Genomic DNA, 14,408 nt, shown 5'->3' with positions numbered 1-14,408 from the left:
TTAAAAAGTTAAATGTATTAAACTTGGTTCTTTGGGCAGGTACTTATAATTCTTTTAACTGTTTACTAAGAAATATACTTGCATAGCACATTTGAAATTGTAAGTTTCGTGCTATTTCTTGATTTATGGATTTTAATCATTGTACCTTCCTCTTGTGAGAGCTAAGATGCAGCTTTCTTACCATTTCTTTTCCTTCCCTCGCCCCATCCTCCTGTTGTAGTTAGATGGAAAGTGTTAGCCTCTCCTAAGCCGGTATGCTCTGATTATGGATTTTCGTCTTGAATAATTTTTATTTTCCCAGTATGCCTTTTAAAGTATGTCTAGCTAATATGCCTACACCGCTTTCTCTCACACCATCCATTGGCCTCCGTAGGATATTCCATACATAAAATTACTGCTTAGTCTGGTTCCTCAGCTGCCATAACAAAATACCACAGATTGGGTGGCTCAGATGACAGAAACTTATTTTCCACAGTTCAGGAGGCTGGGAAGTGCAAGATCAAGGTTTGCGCAGCCTCTAGCTTCTGGTGGAGACTCTTCCTGGCTTGTGAGGGCCTCCTTCTTGTTGTGTCCTCATGTGGTAGAGAGATCTTTGGTGTCTCTCCCCTTTTATAAGTAGACCAGTTCTATAGGATCAGGGCTGTGTCCTTAGGGCCTCCTTGAAGGCCTTTTCTCCAGTACAGTCACATGGGGGATTGGGGCTTCAACATGAATTTGGGGGTAATATAATTCAGTCTATAGTAATTACCAATTCCATTTTACCCTGCAGACTTCCTTCTTGAAATTTTCCCATTTGTTCTTACGATCTGCTTCACAGCTATTGTACTAAGATTTCCCATCTCTCCTTAAAAAAAAAAAAAAAAAAAAAAAGCAACATTATGAAGTATAATTGACATACAATAAAATACACCCCTTGTAAGTCCACAAGTTCAGTGAGTGTTGACAGATGGAAACCCCCATATAACCACTGCCACAATGAAAATGCCAAACATTTCCACCAGCCCAGAAAGTTTGTTGTACCCCTGGCTGCTGTTCCTCCCCTCACACCCTGCCCCAGCCTCAGGTAGTCAGTGATCATTTACCATCTCTGTAGATGAGTTTTAACTTTCTAAAATTTCTTGAAAATGGCATCATATCATAAGTACTCTTTTGTGACCAGCTTCTTATGCTCAGCCAGCATAATGTTTTGGGGATTCATCCATGTTGTTGTGCGTATTCTTAAGTTTTTTCTGTGTTTGAGTCTCTTGTTTCCTGGATTCGTTATCTTCTTTGTTTTGGTAGAGAACATTCCTGAAGGGTTGTATGGGAGGTAAGATTTTGAGACTTGCTGAAAGGGTATTAATCTGCCTTTCTCTTGATTGATACTGATAGTTTGGTTGAGTATGTAATTCTAGCTGCAGAACACTTTTCCCTCACAACTACTCCCTTTCCTCTCTAGTTTCCATTGTGGCTACTAAGAAGTCCCGTGTAACCTGCACCCCAGTTCTTGGTGGTGACCTGACCCACCTCATCCTCCAAAGTTTTCAGGATCTCCTCTATCTTTTATATTCTGAAATCTCATGTTGATGGGTCGGATGTGTGTGTTCAGTTCCTTGTGTTGGCCACTTGGTGGGCTCTTTCCACCTGGAGGCTTCTATCTTTCCATTCTGAGACATTTTCTCACATCTGATAATCTTCCTGGTACTCCCATTCTTTGAGTTTTGGAATTGCTGGTTAATTCTGTAATTATGTTTTCTTCTAATTGCCCATCTCTTTGGGCATCCTGGTTGGGTTTTGTTTTGTTTTCTTTTTGCTTTAAATTCTACTTAAGATTTCTTTGACTTTGCTGTCCAGTCTTTCTATTCAGTTTATTTTTATTATCCTAGCCTTAATATTCAAGAACTTTTCTTATTCTTTGATTTTAAAAAATAGCATCCTGTTTTTGTTTCATGGAAATAATATCTTTGTGAGGATATCAATTATAGCAGTATTTTGAATTTTTGTCCCCCCCGTATCATCTTGTCATGCAGCCTCCTCCCTCCCCCAGTTTTGGTTCTGTGTTTTGTTGAGAGGCTTTCCTCAACTGTCTGGTGATCTTTGGCTGTCTTCTATTGGTGTTCAAGAAAAAGCTACTGCAGGGCTGACGGACAGGCCTGTGGTGCAAGCTGGCTGTGGACCACTGAACTGGCCTCTCTGTTGGGGCCTCCAGTGATCAGTGTCTGTGTGATTTCTCTTGAGCCATCCAGTTTTTCCAGAGAAGGCTCCTCTAAACTCTTGCCTTCTAGTCCTAGGCTGATGGTTAGTATTGTCGAGGGTGTCCTGGGGAAGTGGCTTCAGGTGCATGGTTTTTTGCTTAGTGTCCTGGTTTGATTTCAACTCCCTTCCCCACCCTTCACTTGACCTGCTATCTCCGGGGCCCTCCTGGCTTAGCTCCTCCAGAGGGTGCACATCCTATCTTTTGCAGAGAAGATCTCTGCAGGCACTTAGGCTTACAGTCCTTTACTCTGTCACGTCCAGTTCTGTGCTTTTCATCTCTCCTAAAACTTGTTACTCTCCCTTCTTCCACTTTCTTTCTGTGGGGTTTAAGCCTCTTCTTCCTTTGGTGTAAATTTAGTGTGTTTCAGAAAAGAACACAGAAGAGCATGTATTTATTCTTCCCTGTTTAATCTGAAGGCCTCAGGTCCCCATCTCAGCCCTCTGCCCATTCCGTACATCCTCTTCCTCTTCTCAGCCCTTTGTTGTTGATGTTTCTGATTCCAGGTCCTCATATCTTTGTTGTGTCTTCAGCTACCATCACATTCTGACCCTGTCTGCATCTCACCTCTGGTAAGCTCTTTCTCCTGTCGCCATGTTGTTACATGCCAGGCCTCACCTGCTGGGCCTCTGCCCTGGGTGGCCACCTCCCCACTTGGGTCCTCATGATGCCTACTAAACTTGGACATGTCACCTTTTTAGCCTTTCATGACTCCACCATGTTGTGCTGACCTTCTGACCTTGTGCCCCCTGTGCCTTGTGTAACATTATGACTGTGATATCTTGGATGGAACCCCAGGAAATAACATTGTTCAAAGCTAGGTATATTGTGGGTACTTTATTAGATTTATTTCATAACTGAGGCAAGCATTTGGTCATACATCCTTTTAACATTTTCTGATTAATACTTTTGCTGTCTTATTAGAAGGTATAGAATTGCAGGACCTTAGTTCTCCTTTCTCTTTGTGTTAGAGTGTATTCACAATTGTTTCTGGAGGATAACTTTGGCCTTCCCCTTAGGAACTTCCTCAGCTCACTTTGAAGTGGAGAGTGCTGGCTCTCTAACCAGGTGTCTGCCCCTGGGCCATTGTTACAGGGGGATGTCTCACCTGCTGCTAGCCAGGTGATGGCTAAAGGCAGTAGCTCCCCATTTTACTGGCAGTACAGAATGGCTGCTCTCCAGGTCCTGCTGGGGAGTGCTGTCTGGAAGTCTCTGCCACTCAGTATTTCTCAAAAGCTGAGAGAAATGGTATATATGGGGCTTTTCCATAGATATGTTAGAAGTGCCATTCTATCATAGGGCCTTTCAAGAATTGATGAAATAGGTTCTTAATCTAGGACAGTAATAATTGTATTATTATTACTTAATAATAGCAAAAAAAAAAAACTCCAGCTGCTTACTTATGTACCACGTATTGTTATAATCCTAGTGTAGGTAGGTATTAACCTTTTTCTTTCAAAAAATTTTTTTTTCATGTTTATTTATCTTTGAGATGTTATGTTTCATGTTATTTATCTTTGAGAGAGAGGGAGAGACAGAGCGCAATCAGGGGAGGGGCAGAAAGAGGGAGACACAGAATCTGAAGCAGCCTTCAGGCTCTGAGGTGTCAGCACAGAGCCCAATGCGGGGCTTAACCTGTGAGATCATGACCTGAGCTGGAGTCGGATGCTTAAGCCACTGAGCCACCCAGGTGCCCCTGTAGGTATTAACCTTTATGGGTAGGAACTTAATGCTTGCAGCAGTTCTCTGAGGAAGGTACTATTACTATCCCCCTCCCCACCTTTTTTTTTTCCCCAACTTCCCATGTTTGTACGTGTGGAGCAAAGAAGCCTAGAAAGGTTAGCCTCAGGTCACAGCTGGTGAGTGGAGGAGCCAGTGTTTGGCCAGCAGCCTAGACTCTGGAGCCTTAGCCACTGTGCTCTGCTCTTTCCCCATCTCTGAACACCTGTGCATTTTACCTATAGTTCGTTTAAGCCCAAATTAGGTTCAGAACCCCTCTGGGTACTCTGGGATCCCCTAGTTTAAGCAGGCTCGGAGAGCTGACTGCCTGCCTGGAACGTGTAGGTTCCTGTAGAGACTTGCCTGAACTGAACTGCCCTTTGGACACCAGAAGAAGCAGCCTTAAGAAACCCATGTCAGCGGACTCCCAGAAGGACTGTGTTAGTGCTCCCCCTGCCGTAACAGAGTTTCACAGGCTGGGGGTTTCAGTAATAGAAACTTCCTCTTCACAGTTCTGGAGGCCAGAAATGCAGAATCACAGTGTGGGCAGGGGTGGGTCTCTCTGAGGGTGAGAAAGAAGAGACTGTTCTGGCCTGCCCCCCTCTGTTTTATCACATCGCTTTCCCTCTGGGCATGCCTTGGTGTCCCAATTTCCCCTTTCTGTAAGGACACCAGTCTTACTGGATCAGGGCCCTGATCTTAACTAAATACATCTGGAGTGACCCTATTTCCAAATAAGGTCACATTCTGAGACACTCAGGGTTAGGACTTAACACAAGAGTTTGGGCGGAGGGTCCCAATTCAACCCACAGGGAAAATTCTGGTCTTTAAGTAAAGAATTGTGTTCTCCAGAGCAATTCGTTTGCTTTTAAAGTGTTTTGAAGACCAGGACTCATGGGGCTGTATTAAAGTGGAGAGCCCAAGGTGGCTCCCCCTTAGTGAGGATATAGGATTTCAAGTTATATATTATTTGGCCTAAATTCTTTTTGGGGGCTATTTATCTAATTCTTCACCTTTTTTTTTTTTTTAATTTTTTAATGTTTATTTTTGAGAGAGAGAGACAGAGCAAGAGTACAAGTGGGGGAGGGGCAGAGAGAAAGGGAGAATCCCAAGCAGGCTCCGAGCTGTCAGCACAGAGCCCCATGTGGAGCTTGAACTCACGAACCGTGAGATCATGACCCGATTGAAGTCTGATGCTTAACCTACTGAGCCACTCAGGTGCTCCAAATTCTTCACCTTCTAATTTTGTTAACTTGCGGTATTTATATGTAACCTGATAAGCCACATTAAATTATTTTAGGAACAGTGAGCTGTATAATTAAACCATGAATTTCATTTTCATTTCTTCCTTTTTCATATTTTCCTTGGCTACCCTTTTGCTAATTCCCTTCCTGCCCTTTCCCAGCTCGGTCTTAAACTACCTTCTAGTAATTAAAGGTAGACCTTCCCTGAAGGCTTTATTGAAATGGGAAACATCATCTGGAAAGCTTTAATTTTTGTTCTTTTTTCCTGAAGACCTTTTTCTTCCTGTAGGGAAAATCTTTAAGTCTGATTTGTGGGGCCCTTTCCTGGCTCCGTGACTTTGAACAGAAGAAACATCAAGAAGAAGCATGTCTCCTTGAAACTGGAACTGTCCCCTTAAGTGATGGGAAGGATCAGCCCCCATTTCTTTCATCCTCCTGCAAAGAGACCCCAGACACCCTGAGGCCTGCCGGAGAGCCTGACTGGGTGACTCAGTTTGTGCAGAAGAAAGAAGAAAGGGACCTGGTGGACCGGCTGAAGGTGAGCCCTAGGGTGACGGGAGGTGAGAATGATCCAGGAAACAGTGTTTGGGTGGTAATTTGGTGTTGATGAGTGTGTCCTTCTCCTTTGCAGTGCCTTCTTGAGCCAGTGGTACTGTGCCCTTGCTGTCTTTTTAAAGTTTATTTGTTTATTTTTGAGAGAGGGAGAGTGGGGGAGGGGCAGAGAGAGAAGGAGGAGGAGAGAATCCCCAGCAGGCTCTGCACTGTCAGCACGGAGCCCGACACGAGGCTTGAACTCTTGAACCATGAGATCATGATCTGAGCTGAAACCAAGAGTTGGACACTCAACTGACTGAGCCACCCAGGCATCCCGCTTTCTGTCTTTTTAAAGCTGATGTCAGTGGGCCTTCTCTAGACCAGGGATTGGCAGTTCCATTCATTACCCACCTGGAAAAAGAACCTCACTGTTGCTATTGGCAACATGGTTCAGTGGCTCTAAACTCCATTAAGGGAATGAATTTGATTGAGAGTCTGTGGCTTCAGGAGGGAGTGTGTAGACCTGCAGTGAGCAATAGGGCTGGTACCCAGTGAGGGTCAGGGATGCTGCTGCACCCTTGAGAGTTGCCCATGGAAGGGAGAACCGCCCTGTGTGAAGAGGCACGAGGCCGAGCCCCAACTCTTTAAGGAGGGCCTGGTTTGGGCCTCCTGCGGGAGTTTCCCGTGTGGCTCCTTTACCCTGTAGGAGGAGCAGGTCAGGCGGAAGAAGCGAGAAGAGCGCCTGCAGCAGATCCGTCACAATGCACAGCTCAAGTATGCAGCCAAGCGCATGGTGAGTGTCCTCTCGGAGTGGCAGGGATGGTGTACGGGCACGGTCCCACTGCGTGGGGCCTCACGGAGTTTCTCCTTTGGGTGAGTGGTCAGGACCTCAGTATTCTTGCCCTGACCCCCACCTCATCACCCAGAAGCTGGCAGCTTGAGCTGAGGTATTGATGCCTGGGGTGGAGATACCAGTAGGACAGCGAGGCCTGTGGAAATGGCATGTGTGTTGTCCTTGGTGGTAGCCACTTCGAGGCTGACTCCGTCAAGGGGGCAGGGGCACCCGTACTGAGATTCCTCTGTCCCACTTGTAATGTTCTTACACAGAGACGGGAAGAAGAAGAAATGGAGCGTCTCCTCCACCTCAGCAGGGAGATGCTAGCAGAAGGAACAGGGACCGAGCCCCTAGAGCAGCTGGTATGTGGGGATGAGGAGCTGGTCCTCGCCGAGTACGAGAGCGATGAGGAGAAGGGAGCAGCTCGTGGGTAAGATGGTGCTTCTCCTTTACCCACCTCCCCTGCGCTGGTCTGCATGGGGGCTCCCAGGGAGGCAGCTCCTGTGCCTAGAGAGAGGCAGCCTGCTGTGTCCCTCATGAGACATCTGAAGGGATGGAATGCCATCCCTTAAGTTCCTCATAAATGGGGGCTGTGCCTTAGGCTACAGGGCTAGGAAGGGGAGGAGCAGGGACCTGCACCCAGCACCCAGGCCACTCTTGATCATGTGCTCTTAGCTCCTAGACTACACCTTGTGAGGTTTATGATATAAATCATCAACGTATCCTTAGCCCAATTTGTTCTTTTCGCCTTCTGGCTTCTGAGTTTCTGATGTGTGAGTCCTAAGCTGCTGGGTGGAGTAGAAACACTGAAGGTGACAGTGAGGATGTTCTGAGGCCACACTGCCCTAGTGGGAGCCTCCTTTTTCATTCATGCTTTAGTTGCACAAATGACCTTTGAGGGTCTGCTCTAGGTGTGGCGTGGCTCCAGATGCCACAGACGACAGACATGACCCCTGCCCTCCGGAGCTTGCATGTAGTTGATGGCAGGGGGGTGGGGAATGTACACCAGAACTGTGAAATGAGCACATTTGCCCAGGAGGAGAATAAAACTGGTGAAAGGGGTAGCGTGTGGGGTTGCACCTCCAGGTGAAGCTAGGAGAGCCCTCCAAGGGGGTGACAAAGCATGAGAAAGAGCCATGGGGAGACCTGGGAGAAGAGAGGTCTAGTCAGTAGCCTGAAGGTACCCTGGTCTGGAAACGGGAACAGGTTTGGTAAGTTCAACGGGCACAGAGAAGGCCCAGGGGCTGAGCAATAGCGAATGAGGGAGAGAGGGGAAGAAGAGGCAGCTGTGTGTTTGGGCCTCATGGGTCCACTGAGGGTTTGGGTGTTCTCAGTGCAGTGGGGCTGTGGGGTTTCAAACAAGGGAGTAACAGGATTGTATTTGGGCATTAGGGCATTAAAGTCATTTTGATATCAGTTCTTTCCTCAAGTCACAAGTACCCCTAGAGGTCATCCCTCTTAGGCTCCCAACTTGGAAGCATTGTTTTCTGCTCCTCTGAAGGTGACTCCAGTGTTCTACATTCTCATTGACACTGGTCACCATGTCTGTGTAGAGTGTAACTCCAAGGCCTGAAACCTTTGGTTGACTCTTTTGTGATGGAGAAAATCTTCAGTTTGTCTGCAGTGCACCTTCTAACTTCACCATCGGGTGCTCAGCGTCCCAGCTGCCCTGACTTTTCTTTCTTTTCCCCCTCAGCTTTATTGAGATATAATTGGGTTATGACATTGTGTAAGTTTAAGATACATACCATGATGATCTGATATCTGATACATGTATGCATTGCAAAACAATCACTATGATAAGGGTAGTTAACAAATCCATCGTCTCACATACTTAACATTTCTTTAAAGATGTGCTCTCCTAGCAGCTGTCAGGTGTACAATACAGTGTAGTTAATGACAGTCATCATGCTGTGACCCTAGAACGTATTATCTTATAATGGTACCTTTACCTTTTGACTACTTTCATGTCCCTCTTCAGCCCCTAGCAATCTACTCTGTTTCTAGGAGTTTGGTTTTTTTAGATTCCACTTAGGATATGCCACAGAATTGTCCTTCTCTGTCTGACTTACATCACTTAGCAGAATGCCCTCAAGGTCCATATATATTGTCACAAATGGCAAGACTTCTTTCTTTTTTATGGCTGAATATTTCCGTGTGTGTGTGTGTGTGTGTGTGTGTGTGTGTGTGTGTGTGAGAGAGAGAGAGAGAGAGAGAGAGAGAGAGAGAGAGAGAGAGACATTTTCATTATTCATTCATCTGTCAGTGGATACTTCGGTTGTTTTCATCAGTGCTGCATTGAACATGAGGATGCAGAGATCTCCACGAGATAGTGATTTCATTTCCTCTAGATATATACCCAGAAATAGGATTGCTGGGTCATATGCTACTTAATATTTCTAATTTTTTGAGGAATGTCCATGCTGTTTTCTCGAGTGGCTGCACCAATTTACATTGCCACCCACAGTGCGCAAGGGTTCCCTTTTGTCCACATCCTTGCAAACATTTCTTTCTCTTTCTTCCTTTCCTTTCCTTTCCTTTCCTTTCCTTTCCTTTCCTTTCCTTTCCTTTCCGTTCCGTTCCGTTCCGTTCCGTTCCGTTCCGTTCCTTGTCTTTCAGAGTACAAGCAGGAGAGAAGGGCAGGGGGAGAGAAAATCCCAAGCAGGCTCCATTCTCAGTGCAGCGCCTGACCTGGGGCTTGATCCTTATGACCCTGGGATCGTGACCCAAGCTGAAATTGAGAGTTGGATGCTGAATGGGCTGAGCCACCCAAGCACCTCATCTTTTTATCTTTTTGGCGGTAGCCATGCTAACAGGTGTGAGGTGAAATCTCATTGCAGTTTTGACTTGCATTTCCTTGGGGATCAGTGATGTTGAGCATCTTTTCGTGTACCTGTTGGCTATTTGTATGTCTTTGGAAAAATGTATATTCAGTTCCTCTGCCCATTTAAAAAAATTTTTTCTGTTTATTTTTGAGAAAGAGGGTGTGAGTGGAGGAGGCGCAGAGAGAGAGGGAGACACAGAATCTGAAGCAGGCTCCAGGCTCTGAGCTGTCAGCACAGAGCCTGATGCTGGGCTTGAACTCACAAACCATGAGATCGTGACCTGAGCCAAAGTTGGACGCTTAACCAACTGAGCCACCCAGGCGCCCCACCTCTGCCCATTTTTTAATTGGATTACTTGTTTTTTGCTGTTGAGTTCTATGAGTCCCTTATATATTTTGGATATAAGCCCCTTATCATCAGATAGGTGGTTTGCAAATATTTTCTCCCATTTCTTGGTTGCCTTTTCATTTTGTTGATTGTTTCTTTTGCTGTGCAGAAGCTTTTTAGTTTGACATAGTCCCACCTGTTTATTTTTGCTTTTGTTGCTTATACTTTTGATGTCCTATCCAAGAAATTATTGAGAAGAACAATGTCATGAAACTTTTTCCTGTGTTTTCTTCTAGGAGTTTTATGATTTTAGGTCTTACGTTTAAGTTTTTAATCCATTTTGACTTAGTTTTTGTGAGTGGTGTAGGAGAGGGGTTCCATTTCGTTCTTCTGCCTGTGACTATTCAGTTTGCCCAGCACCATGTTGAAGAGGCCATCTTTTCCTCATTGAGTATTCTTGGCTCCCTTGTCCAATAGTACTTTACTATATATACCTGGGTTTATTTTTGGGCTCTGTTCTGTTCCACGGGTCTTACGTGTCTGTTTTTATGCCAGTACCAAAGTGTTTTGATTACCATGCTGTTTGAAATAAGGAATTGTGATTCCTCCAGCTTTATTCTTTTTCAAGATTGCTTTGGCTATTTGGGGTCTTTTGTGGTTCCTAATGATTTTTAGGATTCTTTTTCTATATCTGTAAAAAATGCCATTGGAATCTTGATAAGGAATTGCATTAAATCTATAGATAGCTTTGAGTAGTATGGACATTTTAGCAATGTTAATTCTTGTGACCCATGAACATGGGACATTTTGTCATCTGTGTCATCTCCAGTTTCTTCATCAAAGTCTTGTAGTTAAATTTATTCCTGAGTATTTTATTGCTTGTTTGTTTTTTTTTTTAAGTTATTTACTTTGAGAGAGACAGAGAACAGGTGAGTGGGGGAGGGGCAGAGAGGGGGAGAGAAGAGAGTCCCAAGCAGGCCCCTTGCTGTCAGAACACAGCCTGATGCAGGGCTCAGAATCACAGACCGTGAGATCAGATCATGTCCTGACTGAAATCAAGAGTTGTACGCTTAACCAACTGAGCCACCGAGGCACCCCAATATTTTATTGTTTTTTTAAAATGTTTTTTAAAATTTATTTTGAAAGAAAGAGTGTGAGTGAGGGAGGGAGAGGGAGAGGGAGAGAGAGAATCCCAAGGAGGCTCCGAGCTGTCAGCTCAGAGCCCAATGCGGGGCTCAAACTCACAAACTGTGAGACATGACCTGGGCTGAAATCAAGAGTCAGACACTCAACTGACTTAGCCACCCAGGTGCCCCAGTATTTTATTGTTTTTGATGCCTTTATAAGTTAGACTTTTATTTCTTTTTCAGATGGTTTATTATTAGTGTACAGAAATGTACCTGATTTTTGTGTGTTGGTCATGTGCCCTGCAGCTTCACTGAATTTATTAGTCCTAGCAGTTTTTTGGTGCTATCTTCAGGGTTTTTGTAAATAAAATCATGTCGTTTACTTCTTCCTTTCCAATTTGGATGCTTTTTATTTCTTTTTCTTGTCTGATTGGTCTGGCTATGACTTCCAGTATTATGTTGAATAGGAGTGGTGAGAGTGGGCAACTTTGTCTTTTTCCTTGTCTTGGTGCAAAAGCTTTCACTCTTTTACTGTTCAGATGTTAGCTGTGGGCTTGTAATAGATGGCCTTTATTATGTTGAGGTACATTCATTTGTACCTAATTGAGAATTTTTATCATGAACAGGCATTGGATTTTGTCATGTTTTTTTCTGTGTTGAGATGATTATGTGACTTTTATATATCATTCTATTTATTGATGTATCCCGTTTACTGATTTGCATATGATGAGCCATCATATTTTAGGGATAAATCCCACTTGATCATGGAGTATGATCCTTTTAATATGCCATTTAGTTCAGTTTGTTAGTGTCTTGTTGAGAATTTTTGCATCTGTATTCATCAGGGAAATATGCTAGCCTGTAGTTTCCTGTGTTTGTAGTGTTCTTACCTGGCTTTAGTATCAGGGTAATGGTGGTCTCATAAAATGAGTTTGGGAGTGTTCCCTCCTCTTCAGTATTTTGGAAGAGGTTGAGAAGGGTTGGCATTATTTCTTTAAATATTTGGTAGAATTTGCCTGTGAAATCATGTAGTCCTGGGCTTTTCCTTTGGTGCTCAGAGGCCTGCCCCTAAGCACAGATTTTGGGATCTGGATTAGAACCAAAACTTTTGACCCTACCCAGGGCTGAGATGTTCAGACCTCTTTATGCATCCTATCTCGAAGAGATAAGGGCAGAGAGGCTCTGTAAACCCTTTGCCACCTGCCTCCAAGACTGCTTGCCCACTCCTGTACTTCTCCTCAAGAGGCCCCTGGGAACAAGAGAAAGAACTTGAGTGGAGTTTGTGAATATTAGAGAAAGTGCTACTTAGGGTCTGGGCCTGAGCCAGTAATCCTGCAGATTTCTACAGCTTCCAGTGCCCTGGCATTTCAAGAGACATGAGCCTCTCTGAGAACACAACTCATTCTGAATATAAAATTTTTGCTCTTCATTTCTTCACATGTCCAGCTTCTTACTAGATTCGGTTGAGTTTGCTTACTGTGTGATTTAAATCAAGGCCTTTCAGACAAAGCTGACTGAACAATTATTGATTTATTTATTGACCGGGAAGGCAACCCTATAACTCCTCTTCTAATCCCCCAAAGCAATTAGCATTTCTGCTTTTTTTTAAAATAAAATTTGCCAGGTGAGTAAAAAGAATCCCAGTGATGGCCCTGTAGGTAGAGTGTGTCTGTGAAAGATTTTGTGTTTTCTGAGGAACCTAGACTAATAATGTTGACCAAACATTCAGCCTTGTAATGCAGGATTTACCTCCCCACCAATCTGCCAGTGCACATGGGCTCTTCATTCATTGCTGGGAATGGTAGACTGAGGTGCTGGCGAGAGAAGAATTTATCTGGTTCTGAGTGACAGCATCTTTTATTCAGTCAGTCAGCAGTCAGTTGTGACTTCCCTCAGGAAATGTGTGTGGAATTCCTGCTGTGTGCCAAGGCCTTGGTGGGACCCCTGGCATTCACAGAAGCTAGATACTCCCAGGTCCTGCCCGTGGACGTGACAGTCTGGAGGGGGAAACAGACCAAGAATAAGTTATTTTGAATGAGGTGCAGGGGGGCCATGGCAGTGTGTCAGAGGCCAGCCAAGCCTATGGGGGAGGTTGGAGAAGGCTGAACAGAGGAGACAATGTTTATATGGGGATCTCAAGGTTGACTGTGGCTAGGTAAAAGAGGAGGTGAAGGGAGAGAGCATTCCAGGCAAAGAGAACAGCATGTCCAAGGCTCTGAGGTGGCAAGAGCAAAGTTCTGTGGGGAACTGAGAGAATTCCAGTTTTCTGGAGGGTGGACAGTGAGGACAGAGTAGCCTTTGATGAGGGACAAGTCAGACACTGAACCTAGGCTTCGGGCATACTGTGCCCCTTTCTCATTTCCCTCCTGAGTGGCAGTGGGAGGATGGGGTTGGTGTTAGCCTGGGGGTGTCTCTCTGACTGAGCGAATGAGCACCTGCTCATTGGTGGAACCTGGTTGTTGGAATGGTCTGTCTCCCTTTGGCTGAGGGCTCCAACCCCAGCAATGCTGGCCTCCATGTGGGGAACAGCTTACTTGTTTAGCTAGTTCCCATACATGGCACATGCTCGGTACAGTGCATCTCAGTTGACCTGAGTCCCCAGGGAAGACTGTTCCGTGTTATTTTTCTCTCTCAGAGTGGACGAGGAGGAGGAGGAGGAGGACCTGGAGGAAGAACACGTAACTAAGGTAAGACATCGTGTCCTGGGTATTCTGGGATTGGTCCCCAGTCCAGGGCTGTATCCCCCTAGCTGCTTCTCACTCTCCTGGGGTTCCCCAGACCCAGACCTTGGTGTCGGTGCTTACTTGGCCAGATGGGCTAGGCACCCAGAGGAGAGGTCTCTCCTGGCAGTGAAGCCTGGGCTTGTGTGCCCCAGGGCATCCAGGAGCTGCCATTCTGGGCCATGGACCAGTGGTATCTCTCTGGGGAAAGGGGGGGCGGCAGGCCAGAGCAAGAGCACCCTGCCCTTTGGCTCCCTCTTCTCTGGTTTGTATTTTCATTGGCATGGAGTTCTGTGAGGTACATATGATTCTGACACCTCTCATGTTTAAAATCATTTGGTTTCATTTGTGTAAGACTCTTGTTTTCTCCGTTAAAAGTAGATATTATGTCTCTATTTTTCTTTTCTTTGGCATGGAGTTCTGTGAGGTACATATGATTCTGACACCTCTCATGTTTAAAATCATTTGGTTTCATTTGTGTAAGACTCTTGTTTTCTCCGTTAAAAGTAGATATTATGTCTCTATTTTTCTCTTCTTTTGTCGCTGTTCTCCATCTCAGAGGAGCACAGAGAGAGTTTAGCTCAGTGCCCCCCTGCCTTACTGCCCGCCTGTCTTCCAAGCCCTTTGGGAGGTGTGTGTGGACAGCCCACCCCCCAACACACTCCCGGGAATCTACTCTTTCCCATTTGGGAACCACAGCTCAGGGAGGCGGCCTGTCCTGAGATGAACAAGCCCTGTAAAGTGGCTGGATTAGCGGCTGAGCAGGACTGATGGGAGGCGCTCCATGTCGTGGGTGTTCTCGTGACCTTCTGGAGCTGAGGGGATGGTGGGGACTGCCCCGGCC

The 14,408-nt window shown here is 45.4% G+C and overlaps 1 protein-coding gene across 3 annotated transcripts in view; it reads left to right on the top strand.

Moving 5' to 3' along the window:
* The window catches only part of DDX11 (DEAD/H-box helicase 11), a 40,457-nt gene that overhangs the window by 5,787 nt on the left and 20,262 nt on the right, over positions 1 to 14,408 (top strand). For all 3 annotated transcript variants that reach the window (XR_006294600.1, XM_043563348.1, XM_043563349.1), the window contains 4 exons: positions 5,486 to 5,734; positions 6,437 to 6,523; positions 6,838 to 6,995; positions 13,480 to 13,531. Coding sequence is in view for 2 of the 3 variants with exons in the window: in XM_043563348.1 (XP_043419283.1) it covers positions 5,486 to 5,734; positions 6,437 to 6,523; positions 6,838 to 6,995; positions 13,480 to 13,531 (546 nt within the window). In the remaining variant the exon portion in view is untranslated. The remainder of the gene's footprint in view (positions 1 to 5,485; positions 5,735 to 6,436; positions 6,524 to 6,837; positions 6,996 to 13,479; positions 13,532 to 14,408) is intronic.

The sequence above is a fragment of the Prionailurus bengalensis genome, chromosome B4 (genome assembly GCF_016509475.1).
Source record: "Prionailurus bengalensis isolate Pbe53 chromosome B4, Fcat_Pben_1.1_paternal_pri, whole genome shotgun sequence".
Classification (NCBI taxonomy): domain Eukaryota; kingdom Metazoa; phylum Chordata; class Mammalia; order Carnivora; family Felidae; genus Prionailurus; species Prionailurus bengalensis.
This window is presented reverse-complemented; position numbering and strand designations above follow the sequence as displayed.